At 49.6% G+C, this 18,078-nt stretch overlaps 1 protein-coding gene across 1 annotated transcript in view; it reads right to left on the bottom strand.

Annotated features, from left to right (window-relative positions):
• Nucleotides 1–13,965: 13,965 nt before the first annotated feature.
• The window catches only part of LOC119969192 (toll-like receptor 7), a 50,417-nt gene continuing 46,304 nt past the window's right edge, over nucleotides 13,966–18,078 (bottom strand). The window contains exon 2 of the mRNA XM_038802452.1: nucleotides 13,966–17,651. Within this exon, the coding sequence (XP_038658380.1) occupies nucleotides 14,505–17,651 (3,147 nt within the window). The 3' untranslated portion in view covers nucleotides 13,966–14,504. The remainder of the gene's footprint in view (nucleotides 17,652–18,078) is intronic.

Raw genomic sequence — 18,078 nt, 5'->3', positions numbered from 1 at the left:
GCAAATGCGGAGCTAACCAGATGTTGATGCAGACCATGGAGTTGACCCAGTCTGTTGGTTCCGTGACGTTTGAGATGATACCCTGGTCTTGGAGCTCTTGTAGCTGCATTTTCAGACGATCCTTGAGAGGAGCCGACACCCAGCGTGGTGTATGGATTACTGGAATGGCATTCGGTTTGAGCAATATCTTGTAACGATATGGGAGCGTGCCCATTCCATCAAACACATTGTGGTATTGCGTGAGAATGTCGTCTATCCCAGCGTGGAAATTTACATTGGGCGAGGCAGTCGCCGGTGTCGAGGACATGGCATGGACGCGCTGGACCAGATTCAGGAGTTTGCATGCTCGAGCACCAAGCAGGGATGCCTTGTCAGGCCGGTCAATCTCAAATCATAACGTCGCTTTGATTGCCTTGTGAGATACACCTAGCCGACACGATCCACTGGCAGCTATACCGTTGCCATTGTAGTCAAGGAGCTGGCAGGCTGGTGGAAGAATGCTCGGTTGGTCTCGGATGCTGTCGAGGTCCGACTCTGATATGAGGTTTGCAGATGTGCCAGTGTCCAATTTAAATCGGATGCGAGACTGGTTCACTGTGACAACAGTGTGGTGGTATGGATACGAGCATTGCCATTGGTGCAGAGCACTGGCTTCCCATTGGCTCTGGCTGATCATGTGCCTCTCGTCCGATTGGTTGGGACTAGTCATGTGACTGCTCTCCAATTGGTCGAGAGGCAAGTAGGCCCCACCTCCGAGGCAGGGGTATAAGTACCCAGAGTTCCCGGCGGTCGGTCATTCTCTGTAGTCGACCACCGGGCTAACAACTAGCTGATTAAAGCCACAGTTCGGATCCTAAATGTGTCTTGAGTCGAATTGATGGTCCATCAAACAGCACACCACTCGTCGTCAGGATCCACACTGAGGATTGAAAGGCGGTTTGCAGGCACGGTGGAAGCCAGCTCGAACGTGGTGATTATGCCCACCCGGTATGGTGACTCGAGGCAGTCAGCATCGGGGTCCGTTGGGCTGTCGGGATCCGAATCCGGCATGCCTTGTTGTATGCAGCAGACAAGTCTGCGATGCAGCTGGGATTCCTGGCTGTTGGTTGGTGGAGCGGACCTGCATAAGGCCCCGTAATGCCCAGGCTTTTCACGCTGTAAACATCACCTACCTTTGGCTGGACATTGCCACTTTAAATGGGCGGAGCCACAATTTGAACACGTCATGACGCTGACGTCAGCGCGTTCCGTGTGCCATCACGCATGCCCAGTGCGGTCAGCCGATGTTCGCACATGCGCATCAGGGTCTTCGGCCTCGTCGTCCACCCGGTCATGGCCCACATGCGTAGGGACTCAGGAAAAGCGTGCAAACCGGCCACTCTCCTCGATGATCAGGCCTTGCAATTCTTTGGTGGCCTGCACCCTTTCTGCCTTGTGGAAGACTAGTTTTGCATTTTCAGCCGCCCTGATGTGGGAGTAACGATTCCTGGCATGCTCATGGACAACGCACGTTTCGATGGAGACGGAGAGGGTCAACTGTTTGATTTTGAGGAGCAGCTCCCGCAGGGAGTTGGACTGGACCCCGAAAACGATCTGATCCCGGATCATGGAATCAGCCTTTGAGTCATAATTACATGGATTCGACTTCCGGGCGGCGAGCGGAGTGGTCGCACGGAAAGGGGGTCCCGCAGGGTGACAAGGTCGGGGCCTGTATCTCTGCAGCGGGGAGAACAGAACAGAGCAGGGCAGGGCAGGGCAGGGAAGGGAAGGGAACCCCCCCCCCTCCCTCCCACAACGAATCTGCCGGCAGAGGATCCTCAGCGGCGGAGCGGTCCGGCGGCTGCAGCAGCGGCTGTGAACATCTCCCGCAGGTGCCACCACGAGGCAGGAACAAAGAGACTCTGAACCAGTCTCTCTCTCTCTACCCTGGGTGAGTGAGGGGAAAGGAAGAAAAAAAGAACTTTTACAAAACCAAAACCCAAAAGAAAACTGTTAAAGAGAGGGGAGGGGGAAATTTATATATATGTTTTTTTCTCTCTTTTTGCACTCTTTTCCCACCCAAAACAAGCCCACCTGAGAGGAGTAGTATAAAAGGGGAAAAAGTAATGTAGCAAAGGAAAGGAGGGAGGAGGGAAGAAAAAGGGAAGAGACAAAAAATAAAAATAGGTTAGCGGAAAAGGGGGGGAAAGAAAAACAAGGGGAGAAGAAAAGAAGACAGGGAAGGGAAAGGTCCACCAGATAAGTATGGTTAATCCCACAGGAGCGAGGGGGCAGAAGCCCCCCCACCAGGATAATCACCTGGAACGTAAGGGGACTTAACAGCCAGTGAAGAGATCCAGAGTCCTCACCCACCTCAGAAATATGAGGGCCGACATAGCCTTCCTCCAAGAGACGCACCTGAGGGAGCAGGACCAACTGCGGGTAAGAAAGGGCTGGGTGGGACAAACCTACCATTCCTGCCATGGGACCAGGGCCGGGGGGTGGCGATACTGATCAGCAAGAGGACAATGTTTAGGGCGACAAAGACGGTTACAGACCCGGGTGGGGGGGGGGGGGGGGGTACGTCATGGTCAGCGGGGCCCTGGATGGGGCACCGGTAGTTCTAGTCAACGTGTACGCACCCAACTGGGACGACACGAGCTTCATCAAAAAGACCATGACAGAAATCCCGGACATAGCGACGCATCGACTAATCATGGGGGAGGGGGGGGGACTTCAACTGTGTACAGGATCCAAAGATGGACAGATCAAACCCCAAAACGGGGAAAACCTCAAGCATGGCAAAGGAACTCAGTCACTTTATGGAGCAGATGGGAGCAGTGGACCCCTGGAGGTGCGCCCACCCGGGGGAGAAGGCATTCTCCTTCTTCTCCCCAGTACACAACGTGTACACCAGAATTGACTTCTTTGTGGTGGGGAAAACGGTGCTTCCAGGGATAGACAAGGTGGAATACTCCGCAATTGTGATATCAGACCACGCCCCACACTACATGGACGTGCGGCTGGAGACGGGAAGGGCCCAGCGCCCCACACGGAGGTTGGACGGTGCCTTACTAGCTGACAAGGCCTTCAGCGAAAGGATAGTGCACGGAGAACAACCAAAACGGGGCGGTCTCACCCTCCACGTTCTGGGAAGCGCTAAAGGCCGTACTAAGAGGGGAAATCATCGCCTTCAAAGCGCAAAGAGATAGGGAGGAAAGGGTGGCTAGGCAGCAGCTGATCGACTCCATACTGGAGGCAGACCGTAAATACTCCGAGGCCCCGATTGTAGAGCTCCTGGCGGAGAGGAAAGAACTACAAAGGAACTTTGACCTGCTCTCCACCAGAAAAGCAGTGCACCAACTCCGCCAGGCACGCGGGACCCTGTACGAACACAGAGACAAAGCCAGCCGCCTGTTGGCACACCAGCTGAGAAAGCAGGCAGCCACCAGAGAAATTGTGCAAATCAGGGGTACCAGAGGCACGTTGGAAACAGAACCAGAGAGGATTAACAAAACCTTCAAGGCCTTCTACCAAGAGCTGTACACCTCAGAGCCCCAAACGGGGAAGGCTGGGATGAACCGGTTCCTTGATGGACTGGACATACCAGTCGTGGGAGAGGGCAGGAAACGGGACCTGGAAGCACCACTAGCACTGGGAGAGATCATGGACAGCATTAGCTCCATGCAGACGGGGAAGGTGCCGGGACTGGACGGATTCCCGGCGGACTTCTACAAAATATTTGCGTCAACGCTGGTCCCGCACCCGCGGGTGATGTTCACAGACTCGCTAGCTAGGGGCACACTGCCACCCACGCTAGCACAGGCCTCAATCTCACTGATACCTAAGAAAGACAAAGTCCAAACGGAATGTTGGTCATACAGCCCATCTCACTGCTGAACGCAGACGCCAAAATCCTAGCCAAAAGGCTAGAGGACTGTGTACCTGAGGTGGTCACAGAGGGCCAGACGGGCTTCGTCAAAGGTAGACAGCTTACCTCGAACATCAGGCGCCTGCTGAACGTGATAATGACCCCCTCCGGGGAGAAAACACAAGAGATGATCGTCTCCCTGGATGCAGAAAAAGCCTTCGACAGAGTCGAATGGAAATACCTCATAGAGGTACTGGAGTGGTTTGGGCTTGGAACAGGATTCACCTCTTGGGTAAAGCTCCAATACAACGCTCCCATGGCGAGCGTACGGACCAACAATACCAACTCCCAATACTTCCAGCTGCACAGCGGCACCAGACAAGAATGCCCACTGTCCCCGCTGCTGTTCGCCCTAGCGATCGAACCGCTAGCTATCGCGCTCAGGGCAGCAAAAAGCTGATGGGGATCCGAAGGTGAGGCAGAGAGCACAGAGTCTCACTCTATGCAGATGACCTGCTCCTCTACATCTCGGACCCACAGAGCAGCATGGACAGAATCATTGCGCTCCTGAAAGAGTTTGGAGCCTTCTCGGGCTACAAACGCAACATGAGCAAAAGCAAGATCTTCCCAGTACACCCGCAGAGGGGGGGGGGGGGGGGGGGGGGGGGTGGCAGCACTAAAGGGGCTGCCATTCAAACAAGCCAAACACAAATTCCGCTACCTGGGGATCCAAATAGCCCATGACTGGAAAGGGATCCACAAATGGAACCTCACCAGTCTGACGGAGGAAGTAAAAAAGGACCTGCAAAGATGGAACACACTCCCACTCTCCCTCGCGGGGAGAGTCCAGACGATCAAAATGAACGTACTGCCCAGGTTCCTCTTCCTGTTTAGATCCATCCTGATCTACATCCCCAAGGCCTTTTTCAAAGTGCTGGACAAACTAATCATGGCGTTCGTATGGGGGGGGGGTAAAAATGCTAGGATCCCAAAGAAGGTCCTACAAAGAACAAAATCCAGGGTGGGGGCTAGCCCTCCCAAACCTACAATTCTACCACTGGGCGGCAACAGCCGAGCGAGTAAGGGGATGCATCCAGGTGCCAGAGGCCGAATGGGTGCGTGCGGAGGAGGCCTCCTGCATGGGAACCTCCCTCCGGGCCCTCGCCACGGCAGCACTCCCATCCCCACCCAAAAAACACTCCAGCAGCCCGGTGGTGACAGCCACCCTCCAATCCTGGAACCAACTGCGGCAGCAATTAGGCCTGACCAAAATGTCGGACAAAGCTCCCATCTGCAACCATAGGTTCACACCAGCACTGACTGATGCCACCTTCAAAAGGTGGAGGCAGGACGGAGGCACACTGACAGTCAGGGACCTATACACGGACGGCAGGATCGCAACACTGGATGTACTGACAGAGAAATTTCGGCTAGCCAGGGGGAACGAGCTAAGGTATCTGCAGCTCAAAAACTTCTTCCGAAAGGAGACAAGGACGTACCCACAACCGTCACGACAGACACTACTGGAAGACCTTCTGGACGGAAGTATCCTAGATAAAGGGAACTGTAGCGACATGTATGACCGACTGGTAGAAAGGGCCGACACCGTACTGGACACAAGAAAGAAATGGAAGGAGGAGCTGGGGATTGAGATAGGGTGGGGACTCTGGAGCGAGGCACTGCATAGGGTCAACACCACCTCCACGTGCGCAAGGCTCAGCCTGACGCAACTAAAAGTGGTACATAGAGCCCACTTCACAAGAACCTGTATGAGTACGTTCTTCCCGGAGGTGGAGGACAGATGTGAATGGTGCCAAAGAGGCCCGACCAATCACACCCACATGTTCTGGTCTTGCCCCAGACTCGTGGAGTACTGGACAGCCTTCTTCAAGGCTATGTCCAAAGTGGTGGGGGTGAGGGTGGAGCCATGCCCGAAAGTGGCGGTCTTCAGGGTCTTGGACCAGCCAGATCTATTCCTGGGGAGGACGGCGAACCCTTTGCCTCCCTGATTGCCCGCCGTAGAATCCTGTTTGGCTGGCGGTCAGCAGCACCACCCAGAGCTGCAAACTGGCTGTCCGACCTCTCGGAATCTCTCCAAGTGGAGAAAATCAAATTCGCCATCCGAGAGTCAGACGACGGTTTCCACAGAACGTGGGAGCCATTCATGCAACTGTTCCGGGACCTGTTTGTGGCCAACGAACAAGAGGAAGAATAGTCGGGTGGGCAAGAATCAGGGGAAAATGGTCGGGAATCGGGGGAAGGTAGCCGGGGCATGGAGGGGAGAGATGGACTGGGGGGACGGGGGCGGCTAAACCTGAGGAGGGAGGGGCGAACCACGGGGGAGGGGGGGCAGAAGAGCACCCTAACTAGGCCTACCTAGGTGTGGATTTCTTGGGGGAGTTCTGGTTTCCTCCCACAGTCCAAAGATGTCCAGGTTAGGTGGATTGGCTATGCTAAATTGTCCCCCAAAGGTTAGATGGGGTTACGGGGACAAGGCAGTGATGTGGGCCTAGGTAGGGTGCTCTTTCAGGAGGGTTGGTGCAGACTTGACTGGGTGAATGGCATTTGTCTGCTCTTTAGAAATTCTATGGTTTGGAAATTCTGTAAAAATCCATTTTAGTTAAACGTTAATAATGCATTTCAGCGATGAATGCAAAGTGTCAGCACTTACACCCTGTGAAAAGTTACTTAGTGCCCTCTGGTGTACAATATTGACCTTATTCTCAAATCTGTCAATATTGATTGTCAATTGTCAATTGCATTAATACATACTTTTTGAGGAGTCTGCACGTTCTCCCCGTGTCTGCGTGGGTTCCCTCCAGATGCTCCAGTTTCCGCCCACAAGTCCCGAAAGACGTGCTGTAGGTAATTTGGACATTACAAAATTCTCGCAAAGTATACCCGAACAGGCAACTATGTTTCACAGTAACTTCATTGCAGTGTTAACGTAAGCCTACTTGTGACAATAATAAAGATTATTATTAAATCACCGATTTATTACTGAGTCTGACTACCTGTTTGGGTCACCATTTAAAAGATCCTGTGATAAAAATCAAAGCCTTCAAACATGCATACCTGAGCCAAAACAACCTGGGCTGGATTCTCCGTTCCTGAGGCTAAGTGCTGGCACGAATGGAGAATCCGTGGGAGATTCACAACAGGAAAATCGGCATGAAACCCTCGCCGATTCCAATCCCAGTGAGGGGCTAGCACCGGTGCTGCGTGAAATACGATCGCACCGAGAACAGCCGGCGAATCGTCGGGTCCCGGGCCGTGCATGCGCAGGGCTGATGACCTGCAATGGTCACCCCGAAAACATGGTGCCGGCCATGTTCGAACCTTAACCCGCCAACCGTGACCCCACAGCCCAACCCCTGGCCTACTCCCAGCAGTCCTCCCAGCCGTAGAAAAAGACCCACCGGCCAGCGGCATGGGACCCGGATGAATGCGGTAGCGCTGGACATGTCTGCAGCCGGCATGCCGGGTTCTCGACCATTGGGACCAAATGTGGCCCATGCCATAGGGAACTCGGTCCATCGGGGCTGAAGCATCGCGGGTAGGCTAGCCAATGACACACCAATGGCGTTGCAATGGCGCATGGTACACATCCCAATGATACCGGTTTAGAGAGGGCAGAACAGGGCAGAGCATGGTGGACTGGTGTCAAGCCAGTGCCGGTCCTGATTCCGGCGTGGGAATCCATTCTCCACCCGATCGCCGATCCTGATTTTGTCCTCGGGCTGCAGAGAATCCAGCCCATGCTATTTATCTCACTGTTTACAATAATGTCCCTCAAACAGCAATGTGGTTGCTGCAATCATCTGTATAGCAATGTTCAAAATCTTATAACACCATGTTAAAGCCCAACGGGTTTATTTGGAATTACGAGCTTTCGGAGCGTAGCTCCTTCATCAGGTGAGTGTAACAATGTTGACGGCATTTCAAAGTAATTTAATGCATATAATGTGCTTTATTCCCCCAAAAAATCTAAATGAATGTTTCATATATTCTACATTTTAAACAAAAACTGAGTTTTCACAATTAGGCCACCAATGTTCAATTTACACCGATCCTGTACAAGTATGAAAGCCCACGTATGATTTTTACTTTTTAAAAAATCAACATTTAAAAAATAACGATGGTTGTTAAAGTGTTGCCAGTTTTCCTGGTTCAACTTACAATGTTCAGTTCCTTGAAAAAGAAATTAAGGGAAAAAAAGAAATCTGTTAAAATAACATCACACAATTTGTTATGCTTCCCAAAAGTAAGGCGATGGTTCGGATATTCAAACAAACTTATATTAACAACGCCAACTTGATATTACAATGCTTTGACATCGAAAAATATCCACAGATGCATCAGAATAGTGTACAGTAATTGATAATAAATTGGTGCCAAGCCAAAGGAGACAGTAGGACATGCTTCCAAAAGCTTGGTCAAAGAGGTAGATTCCAAAGGAGAATGAGCTAGAGAGACAAAGGGATTCAGGCAATCATTTCCAGCGCTTGGGCCTAGACATTAGCTAACAGGATGGCAACCAATGGAGGAGAAAGGAAGCCGGGGATGGCCAAAAGGCAGATCTTATCTAGGTCGTCTTGTGAATTCTGAATTGCATCTCCTGATTCCACTGTGCCTTCAAGTTCATGGTCACCTGTAATTTTGAATCCAAGTCATTGATATTAAAGTGAGTGATTCCAACAATGATTCCTTGGGCATCCAATTCAGTGAGAACTTCCCTCATCCAAACATTATCCCTCGAAGGAGTGTGCATGGTTTTCCATCCTTCAGCCATTTTTTGGCCATTCCTAGAACTTACTTTGCCCACAGCTTTAATCCCAATTGGTTGGTGTGAAATGTGGCCAAGTACCTCGAGGTCCAGATGCACCATTGAAGGGCTTCACAGTCCACTTAGATGTCTGCTTCCTCAAAGAAGTTAGGAAAGTTGGTCAGACCGTATCTTCCCTTCTAATTCACACTGATTGTTGTTTACTAGGTTATTATACAGATTCGCCTCACTTTATTTCTGATGATCAATTTTGTATTTTGCACAAGACAAATGGATATTTTAATTGGGCTTTCTGAATTTAGGTATGCCAGCTTGTTTCTAATCTATAGAACTGCTGTCTCACCATTGTGCAAGAACTCTCACAGTAGCTGTCCACCACACCTCACAAATTTCCCCATTAATTTCTCTCGAAGGTAGCAGAATGAATAGGAAGCTGGCTTCAAAACAAGTGTAGGGTTGAAGATAATTTGGCACATTGGTTAAAACCATGTTCCACAAGAGGAGTGGGAGAATGGCTGCCCACTATTTTTGATTAACATGGGTTGTAGTTAATGCAGTGGAATGCTGTAACAAAGTACAGAAAGACATTCATAAGTTTGCAAAATGGGCACTGCAATTGGCATTTGAACTACAACGTAGAAAGTGGCAAGAAGAATGAGGAAGCCATATTCTGCTGGTAAAATAAAAGGCTAAATGGCGAGAAAGGAATCTTGAGATTTGACATAAATCACTAAAATTAGTCATGATGTGGAGATGCCGGCATTGGATAGGGGTGAGCACAGTAAGAAGTCTTACAACACCAGGTTAAAGTCCAACATGTTTGTTTCAAACACAAGCTTTCGGAGCACTTCATCTGAGGAAGGAGCAGTGCTCTAAAAGCTAGTGTTTGAAACAAACATGTTGGACTTTAACCTGGTGTTGTAAGACTTCTTCTTACTAAAATTAGTGACACAGAATGATAAGGCCGTGTCAGAGAAAACCAAACGTTGAGGTTCATCTCTAAGGGATGGAATTGAAAAACAGGGAAGCTATGTTGAAATTGTTTGGAAACTTGTTTAGACACTGGTTAAAGTACTGTACACAGTTCTAGTCTCCATATTATGGAAAGTAAATTGAGGCACTGGAGAAGGTGCAAGAGAGGTTTACAAGGATTAGGCTAGATGTTATCACCATCCAGAATGATTGAACAGGCTGAGATTGTATTCTTTAGAAATTGGAAGACTGAAGAGGAATCTGATTCTTTAAGATTCGGGAAAGGATAGGCATAGAGAAGATGTTTCTTTTGGAGAAGGACAAAACTAAGATTCAGAAATATAAGACCATAATGTATAAACCCAGTAGGGAACTCAGAAGGAAATTCCCTAGCCAGAGAAGGTTTGAAATGTGGAACATGCTACCGCAGGGAGCAATAATCATCTTTATTATTGTCACAAGTAGAGTTACATTAACACTGCAATGTGGTTACTGTGAAACACCCCTAGTTGTCACACTCCGGCGCCTGTTCGGGTAGACTGAGGGAGAATTCAGAATGTCCAATTCACCTAACAAACACATCTTTCGGAATTTGTGGGAGGAAACCAGAGCGCCCGGAGGAAATCCACAGACACGGGGGGGAGCTAGTCAGGAATCAAACCTAGGACGCTGGCGCTGTGAAGCAATAGTGCTAACCACTGTGCTACAGTACCGCCCATTGTTAAGGTGAATAGCATCGATGTAACTAGGGGAGAACTGGATTAGGGGCAGCAGGGTAGCATGGTGGTTAGCATAAATGCTTCACAGCTCCAGGGTCCCAGGTTCGATTCCCGGCTGGGTCACTGTCTGTGTGGAGTCTGCACGTCCTCTCCCTGTGTGCGTGGGTTTCCTCCGGGTGCTCCGGTTTCCTCCCACAGTCCAAAGATGTGCGGGTTAGGTGGATTGGCCATGCTAAATTGCCTGTAGTGTCCTAAAAAAGTAAGGTTAATGGGGGGGGTTGTTGGGTTACGGGTATAGGGTGGATACGTGGGTTTGAGTAGGGTGATCATGGCTCGGCACAACATTGAGGGCCGAAGGGCCTGTTCTGTGCTGTACTGTTCTATGTTCTAACACAAGAGGGAGAAAGAAATAAAAGTTATGATGAACAGACATGGGGTGGGGGGGCTGTAACTTGTGAGAAGCATTAACACCATCAGTGTTCAGTTTGATCGAAGGTCCTGTTTCTGTGCTGCACGCTTTATGTAATTCTATGTAAGCCAAGTTTTTGTGAGGTTTAACTTGGTAAGCCAGAAACTATGGTCTTTCTCTCAATTGCCTCTACTGTCTTCGTGTCACTGCTTTTATCTCGGTATCCTCCCCTCTTGTTCTGTTTCTCTTCTACTTCTATTTCCTTAACTCTTCTTCTTTATCCACCTAGCCTTCTCTGCTTTCATTTCAGGTGGGAAGTAGTGAATGTTATTCCTTGCTATGGTAAGTGAAACAGACACTAGTTGTCACTTTCTATCCCTAAATTCAGGTGAAAAGGATCTCAACCCCTTCAATCATTCTCAGCCTGTTCAATCATTCCGGATGGTGATAACATCTAGCCTAATCCTTGTAAACCTCTCTAGTTCTAGCTATTAATCCTGTTTCATCAAACAAGTTTTTTTAAGAATGAAATTAATACTTTCCCAAAAAGTTAAATTGGGATGAGGAAAGAAACAATCTGCTTGCCTTTCTCTCTGACTCTCACTTTCATTGATTTATAAATGTTAGAAATTGGGACCTCTTTCTTATGGGGGTAAGCCATTAACATTGGTAGATAGCCTGAATTATTTTCAATTGAAGAAAGGCATGTCCTTTCCTTCCTTTGTCTCTCCAACCCCCTTTTCTCCTATTACAACTCTCTTTCTTAAGGTTTATGAACCACAAAACAAAGTTAATGTGTAATCAGAACACTCTCATTCTCCCTGACTCCCTCACATGCTTAAAACACACACACTCAAGATGAATCAATTATAAATAGAATTATGTTATTGGGAAAAAGGTATTTTAATATTTTGGTTGAACACTTATTTTGGGCATTCGAAATTAGTGTTACTGGCAATTGAAAATCATTTTCAGAAACCATTGAGAGAATAGCAGGAACACAGCAACCAGTCTGCATAATCAGAGTCATCACTACAGTTTATACAAGCAGTTTTCTATCTAAATATGGACACAAGAATTTGTTTGGCAAAATGACACCAGGAAGTCAAATGGCACTGACAGAAAATGTGAAAGCTAATGACTTTCAATATATTAGAGATACAGGCATATACATGATCCAATGCTAGTACACTCCTCTCAGAATGAGAAAGTTTTAGCGTTCTAATGCCAACACCAAACCGGGACATAGTATATGCTGGAACATCAGTGTGGCAATGAGGATTGCTGTCTTGAAGAACTTGTTGCTTTCAGATGATATGTTAAATGGAGACCTCATCTTCTTGTTCAGGTGCAAGATCTGATGGCATTTATTTTGAAAGATATCAGCAAGGTCTTCCTGTTCCCTGGCTAACTTCATCCCTCAATCAGCATTCCCCAAAACAGACCAACTGGTAATTGATATCATTGTTTGTGGGACCTTGCTTTGCATAAATTATACGCCATGGTTTTCGAAAAATAAACAACAGTGACACTTCAAATGTAATTAATTAAGTGTGATGCACTTCAGAATACACTGAAGAAATGAAAGGTACTATATAAATGCAAGTTCTTTGTCATATTTTCTGCTTGTGAGTTTTCTATCTGCCCCCTGTAATGCCTTGGTATAAAAGCAACATACTGCTGGTGCTGGAAATCTGAAATAAAAACAGAAAATGCTGGCAAATCTCAGCAGGTCTGGCAGCATTAGCGGAGAGAGAAACAGTTAACATTTCTTCCAATGTAAAGTGAGGGAAAATTTGACTGGTGGGAGCTCAGGGAAAATTTGAAGGAGAGAAGGCACTCGACAGCCTTCTGGACTTAGCATTGAGTTCAGCAACTTTAGACCATGAACTCTCTCCTTCATTTTGACCTCCTTTAATTCTTTTTTTTGTTCCCAACTTCTTCTTGTCCCCCCTCCCGCAGGACTATCTGTTACTTTTTCTGAGGTTTTGCTTTCACAGAGCACTGATCCTTATTCTACTATTAACACTTTCTGCTATCTTGCCTTTATGCTACTATCAGCACCTTCTTTAGTCTTTAACACTACCATTAACACTCCGTTTGTCTTGCGCCTATGACATATTTGTGAAATCTTCCTGAGCCCCCATCTATCCCAGAACCTCTATTTTGCTCCACCCACTCTTAAACTGTATCAAATCCATCAAGCTTCTCCCTCTCTTTAGCTCTGAAGAAGTCATATGGACTCAAAATGTTAACTTTGTCTCTCTCTCTACAAATGCTGCCCGAACTGTTGCGTTTTCCCACCATTTTCTGTTTTTACTCCTGTAGTGCCTTGTCTGGTTAATAAATCATATTAATATTACAGGCATCTAATCCTTACAATGAATATACATAGGGGTGGCATTGTGGTTAGCACTGCTGCCTTACACGCCAAGGACTTGGGTTCGATTACGACCTTGGGTGACTGTGGAGTTTGCATGTCCTCCCTGTGCGTGTGTGGGTTTCCTCCCACAATTCAAAATGTGGTTAGGTGGATTGGCCACGCTAAATTGCCCCTTAGTGTCCAAAGGTGAGGTGGGCTATGGGGTTACGGGGATTGGGGGGAAAGTGGACCTACGTAGGATGCGCTTTTGGGGTGTTGGTGCAGGCTCGATGGGCTGAATAGCGTCCTTATGCACTATAGAGATTCTATTGTATTCTATTCTACAACAAAACTAAACTCAAAATCCAATTGATCATATACCTTGGGGCATGGGTATATTACAATTGCTGTGCTGGAACTACCCATTCAAAAAATGTTCAAGGTCTCAAGTGAGACAGTGGCTGGAATGAAATTTATGATATTTTTCAAAAATGAATCAGTTGCAAGATAATTGCCGCTGGAAGACTCAATTAAGAAGTACGCAAAGGTTTCACTTGTTAATACAACTGTGTCTTAGAAAGCTGTAACACTGCTTAATTTAGCAATGCACTTAGATCTAAACATTTTGTCTTTAAGTAATCCAAGATGAGATCTCTTCAGTCTGACTTTGTGTATGTTGAATACTGGCAACAGTGTAGTCCAAAACATTGCAACCAGTGACTTCGTCTGAATGAGGCATCCGTAGTCCCAAATCTAATAATATTGGGGGTCACATATGCCATGATTATTAATGGGTCAGAATTATCAGTGATATTTAAGATAGCAAATAACTTGATGCTGTATTGCTCACCATAACATTCCATTACGTAATCACATATCAAACAAGTTTATTTACTAACATAGCACAAAGTGTTCTGCAATATTCATTCAATAGTATCATTCTACAAGGACTCAAGGCAGCTGTGAATATTTTGGTATTGGGGAGTTACAATTCCTGTAATTTAAAAAAAATCAAGTTGAATATAAATAGGGGTTGTTAGCAATGATGATATAAACCTGACACCTTTTGGCTTATATTGTTGAACATTTTAGTCATCGCTACAATGGGTTGTTATACTATGAATCGCTGTTCCACAGTGAGAATTGAATTATAAACATTAGTGGCAATTAATGTGTACAAACTAGCTGATAACTAGGTAGGTGATGCAAAACTACCACCTTCCATGGATTTACACTGTGGGTTATAGGATGATCATTTGTTGAGAGTTTATCAAGTGGAACTTTGTACATTTTAGGTTTTGTTGAAAATCTTTTGATGGATGATGACTTGGCATTAATGGAAAGTAGACAGTATCCGGCACACCTGCACACACACACACCCTCTCCCCCTCCTCAATTGCAGCCAGCTATATAATTTCGTTGAAGAGTTTCCCTTGTGACATGTGATTGTCAGTGTCCAGTGCATTTCTCAGACGCTGCCAGAAAAGGGGTTGAGCCCGGGGATTGCAGGGCCACTCGAGGACCGAGCCCCTGCATAGCCTCTTTTTCAGCCGGAGGTACTTGGAACGCTGCCACACCTTCTCCAGCAGAATGAGCACAATCACGTCCAGCTTCTCGTCCAGCAGACGCTGGTAGGCCATGGAGAAAGCAGTCCGGAACGTGCCTGTGGCCACGTACAGTTCGGTGAGGACGAACACCGTCTTCCTGCTCTGGTGGATGCTCTGCGAGAGGTTGTCCATCACCAGCTGGCCGGGCAGCCAGTCCCTCTCCTCCAGGCACAGGATGAAGCGCCTCTCGCCCCTCTGCTCCAGGTTGGTGAGCAGCTCCTTCAGCACCCACTCGGCCACCGACGAGTCCTTGGTGTCGTAGGCCACGAAGGCCCCGTAGGTGCTGCCGTGGGCGGGCAGTGGTCGGTAGCCCCTGAACTTGGCCAGGCAGAAGTGGTAGCCGTAGCGGAGGTCCCAGGAGAAGAAGTGGCGGCCAGTGGAGAGCAGCAACAGGGCCAGAATGAGGCTGGAGGTGGCGCTGTACAGGCCCACGCCCAGCCAGTCCGACTCACAGGAGGCCAGGTCCAGCAGGATGACACTCTGGCCGCGGTGGGCCGGCGGCGAGGCGCACGTCAGGTCGGTGGCCAACCGTGGGATGTGGACCGAGGTGCGGTTCACCCACCAGACAAACCAGACGGCGTCGCAGGTGCAGAGGAAGCGGTTGCCGGCCAACAGCAGTTGCTGCAGGCGGCCCAGGGCCTCCTCCGGGAAGCTGGAGGCCTGGATGGTCCTCAGACGGTTGTAGCTGAGGTCCAGGTAGCGCAGGAAGGTGGCGCCCCTCAGGAAGTGCGGGCTGAGTTGGTTCAGATGGTTCTTGGTCAGGATGAGGGTGTGCAGAGTCTGCGTGCAGTTGGCCAGCTCGCGGGGCACGGTGGCCAGCTGGTTCCCGCTCAGGTCCAGCAGCTCCAGGGCAGCCAGCAGGTGAAGCCTGCCCCAGTTGAAGGTGTACAGCTGGTTGCCAGCCAACAGCAGCTCCTTCAGACCGGGTGGGAGGTGCTCGTAGACTCCGGGCGGGATGAAGGTCAGGCGGTTGTCCGACAGGTCGAGGCGGGTCAGGTTGTCCAGCTCCTTGAAGAAATGGATGTATTTCTCTTTGCCGTCCCGCCACATGTAGTCCAGGCGGTTCCCCCGGAACTCCAGCACATTGAGGGACTTGCTCCTCAGCACCAGGTCCGCCGAGGAGTGGATGTCGTTCTCGTTCATCCTCAGCTTGGACAGGGCGGTGAGGTTCTGGATGAACTCCAGCCTGTGGGTCAGGCCTTCCATCTGGAAGTAGTGGTTGTTGTTGCTGAGGTCGAGGACCCTCAGCTGCCTCAGCTCGCGGAAGGCAGACTGATAGAGCAGGTCGATGCGGTTGTTGGACAGGTCCAGGTAGTGGAGGTCGGGGAGGGCCTGGAACTCAGTGCCTTGCAGGCTCTGGCTCAGGGCATTACCGGACAGGTTGAGGCAGCGCAGGAAGGAGAGGTTACTGAACTGCGCGGGGCTGATGAAGAAGATGTTGTTCCTGCTCAGGTCCAAGGTGGAGCCGTAGCGGCTGCACTCTGTTTGGCGGGCGGGCACCAAGGGGGAGTACTCCCTCACCGCGGACTTGCAGCTCCGGCCAAAGTCGTCGTAGCGGAAGTAGTGGATCTGCTCCGCAGAGCCGTAGAAGGCATTGTCGCCCCGTTGGCGGTGGGAGCTGCCCCCACACCAGGCACCCAGCGACTCGGAGCTGGAGCTGGGTGAGATCTTGTTCTCCGAGAGGTTGATCACCTCCAGAGCCTGGAACTTGGTGAAAATCTGCAGGTCGGCCACTTTGATGAAGTTGGTGCCCAGGTCCAGGAGCCGCAGGTTCCTCAGCTCCAGCAGTGGGTCCAGGTTCCGTATCTCCAGATCCTTAAACACATAACCCCGGATTCTCAAACTCTGCAGAGACTCCAGCTTGGAAAAAGTCTTGGACAGATTCAGATACTTGGCGTACAATTCGAGTTCATAGTTGAAGGAGAGGTCTATTTCCACCAGCTTGGTCAAGTAGGTTAAGAAAGGGGCCGTGGCTATTTCTTTGAGTAAGAAATTCTGGGACAGGTCCAGTATTTTCAGTTTGGAGGTGTTCTTGAACCAGGAGCTGGGCACTTCTTGCAGCGAGTTGCTGTGGAGGCGCAGGACCTTTAAGTTGTTGAGTGCCCGGAAGGCTTGGGGATGGATCTGGATGTGCCCCGGAGAAGGGCAGGGCTGGCAAGGGTAAGGGGCGTTGTAACAGCGGGGACAATTGCCACTCAGGTCAAGGATCTCCAAGCCGGCCAGCTCAGCCAGGTCCTCCTCGCCGATCCGCTCGATCACGTTATTGTAGAGGTAAAGCTGCCTGAGGCTGCCCGGCAGTTTGCCGGGGACATGGGTCAGGTTGTTATCTTTGAGGGATAGGATGGAGAGACGCCCCAGGCTGTAAAAGGCATCCTGCTCGATCTGGTAAGTGGTGTTGCAGGGGTTGCGATAGTAGCAGTTCTGGCCCAGGTAGATGGCCTCCAGGGTGGTGAGCTTGGACAGGTTGGCCTTGGCCAAGACCCAGATGCTGTTGGCCTCCAGGCTGAGCACGGTGAGAGTGCTGGGCAGACCTTGCGGGATCTCCCGGAGCTGGTTCCCGTCCAGGTAGAGCGACCTCAGGGCGGGCAGGGCGGCGAAGGCTCCTGGATAGATCTGGGGAGCCCTGGTGCACACTTTGTCCTTTGGACCCAGCCTGACGGGCATGCAGTTGCACCGCAGGTCAACCTCAGTGAGATTACTGAGCCCCGGGAAGGAGTGGCTGTGCACCTCCAGGATGTGGTTGATGGTCAGGCTGATGTTGGTGGCATTGGCAGGGAAGCCACTGGGTACCTGGGCCAGTCCTCGCTCGCTGCAGTCCACAAGCACTGCACTCTTATTTTTAGTCACATCACACGGGAGACTTCTTGGAAACCATCTGCTTGCAGCCGATGCTGAAACTGAGGTCAGTAGAAAGAAGAGGTGGGCAGATTCACACTTCAGGAAGACCTAGAATAGAAAGAAGACGGTGATTTAAGCAACTTTCCCATTTGTTGTAAGATTTCAGGGTAAGGGATAGGATGGTTTTATCAAATATATAGAATCTCTACAGTGCTCGTCCCATCAAGTCTGCCCAGAGCCTCCGAAAGAGTGCCCTGCCTAAGCCCACACCCTGCTGTATCCCTGTAACCCTGGACACTAAGGAGCAATTTATCATGGCCAATACATCTAACTTGCACATCTTTGGACTGTGGGAGCAAACTGGAGCACCTGGAGGAAACCCACGCAGACACGGGGATAACTTACAAACTCCACGCAGTCACCCTGGGCCCGAATTGAAGACGGGTCCCTGGAGCTGAGGCAGCAGTGCTAACCACTGTGCCACTGACTATATGAGCTGTTGTAAACTTGCCCACCAATTCCCCCCTCCACCAGA

This window comes from Scyliorhinus canicula, chromosome 7 (assembly GCF_902713615.1).
Source record: "Scyliorhinus canicula chromosome 7, sScyCan1.1, whole genome shotgun sequence".
In the NCBI taxonomy this organism is placed as follows: Eukaryota; Metazoa; Chordata; class Chondrichthyes; order Carcharhiniformes; family Scyliorhinidae; genus Scyliorhinus; species Scyliorhinus canicula.
This window is presented reverse-complemented; position numbering and strand designations above follow the sequence as displayed.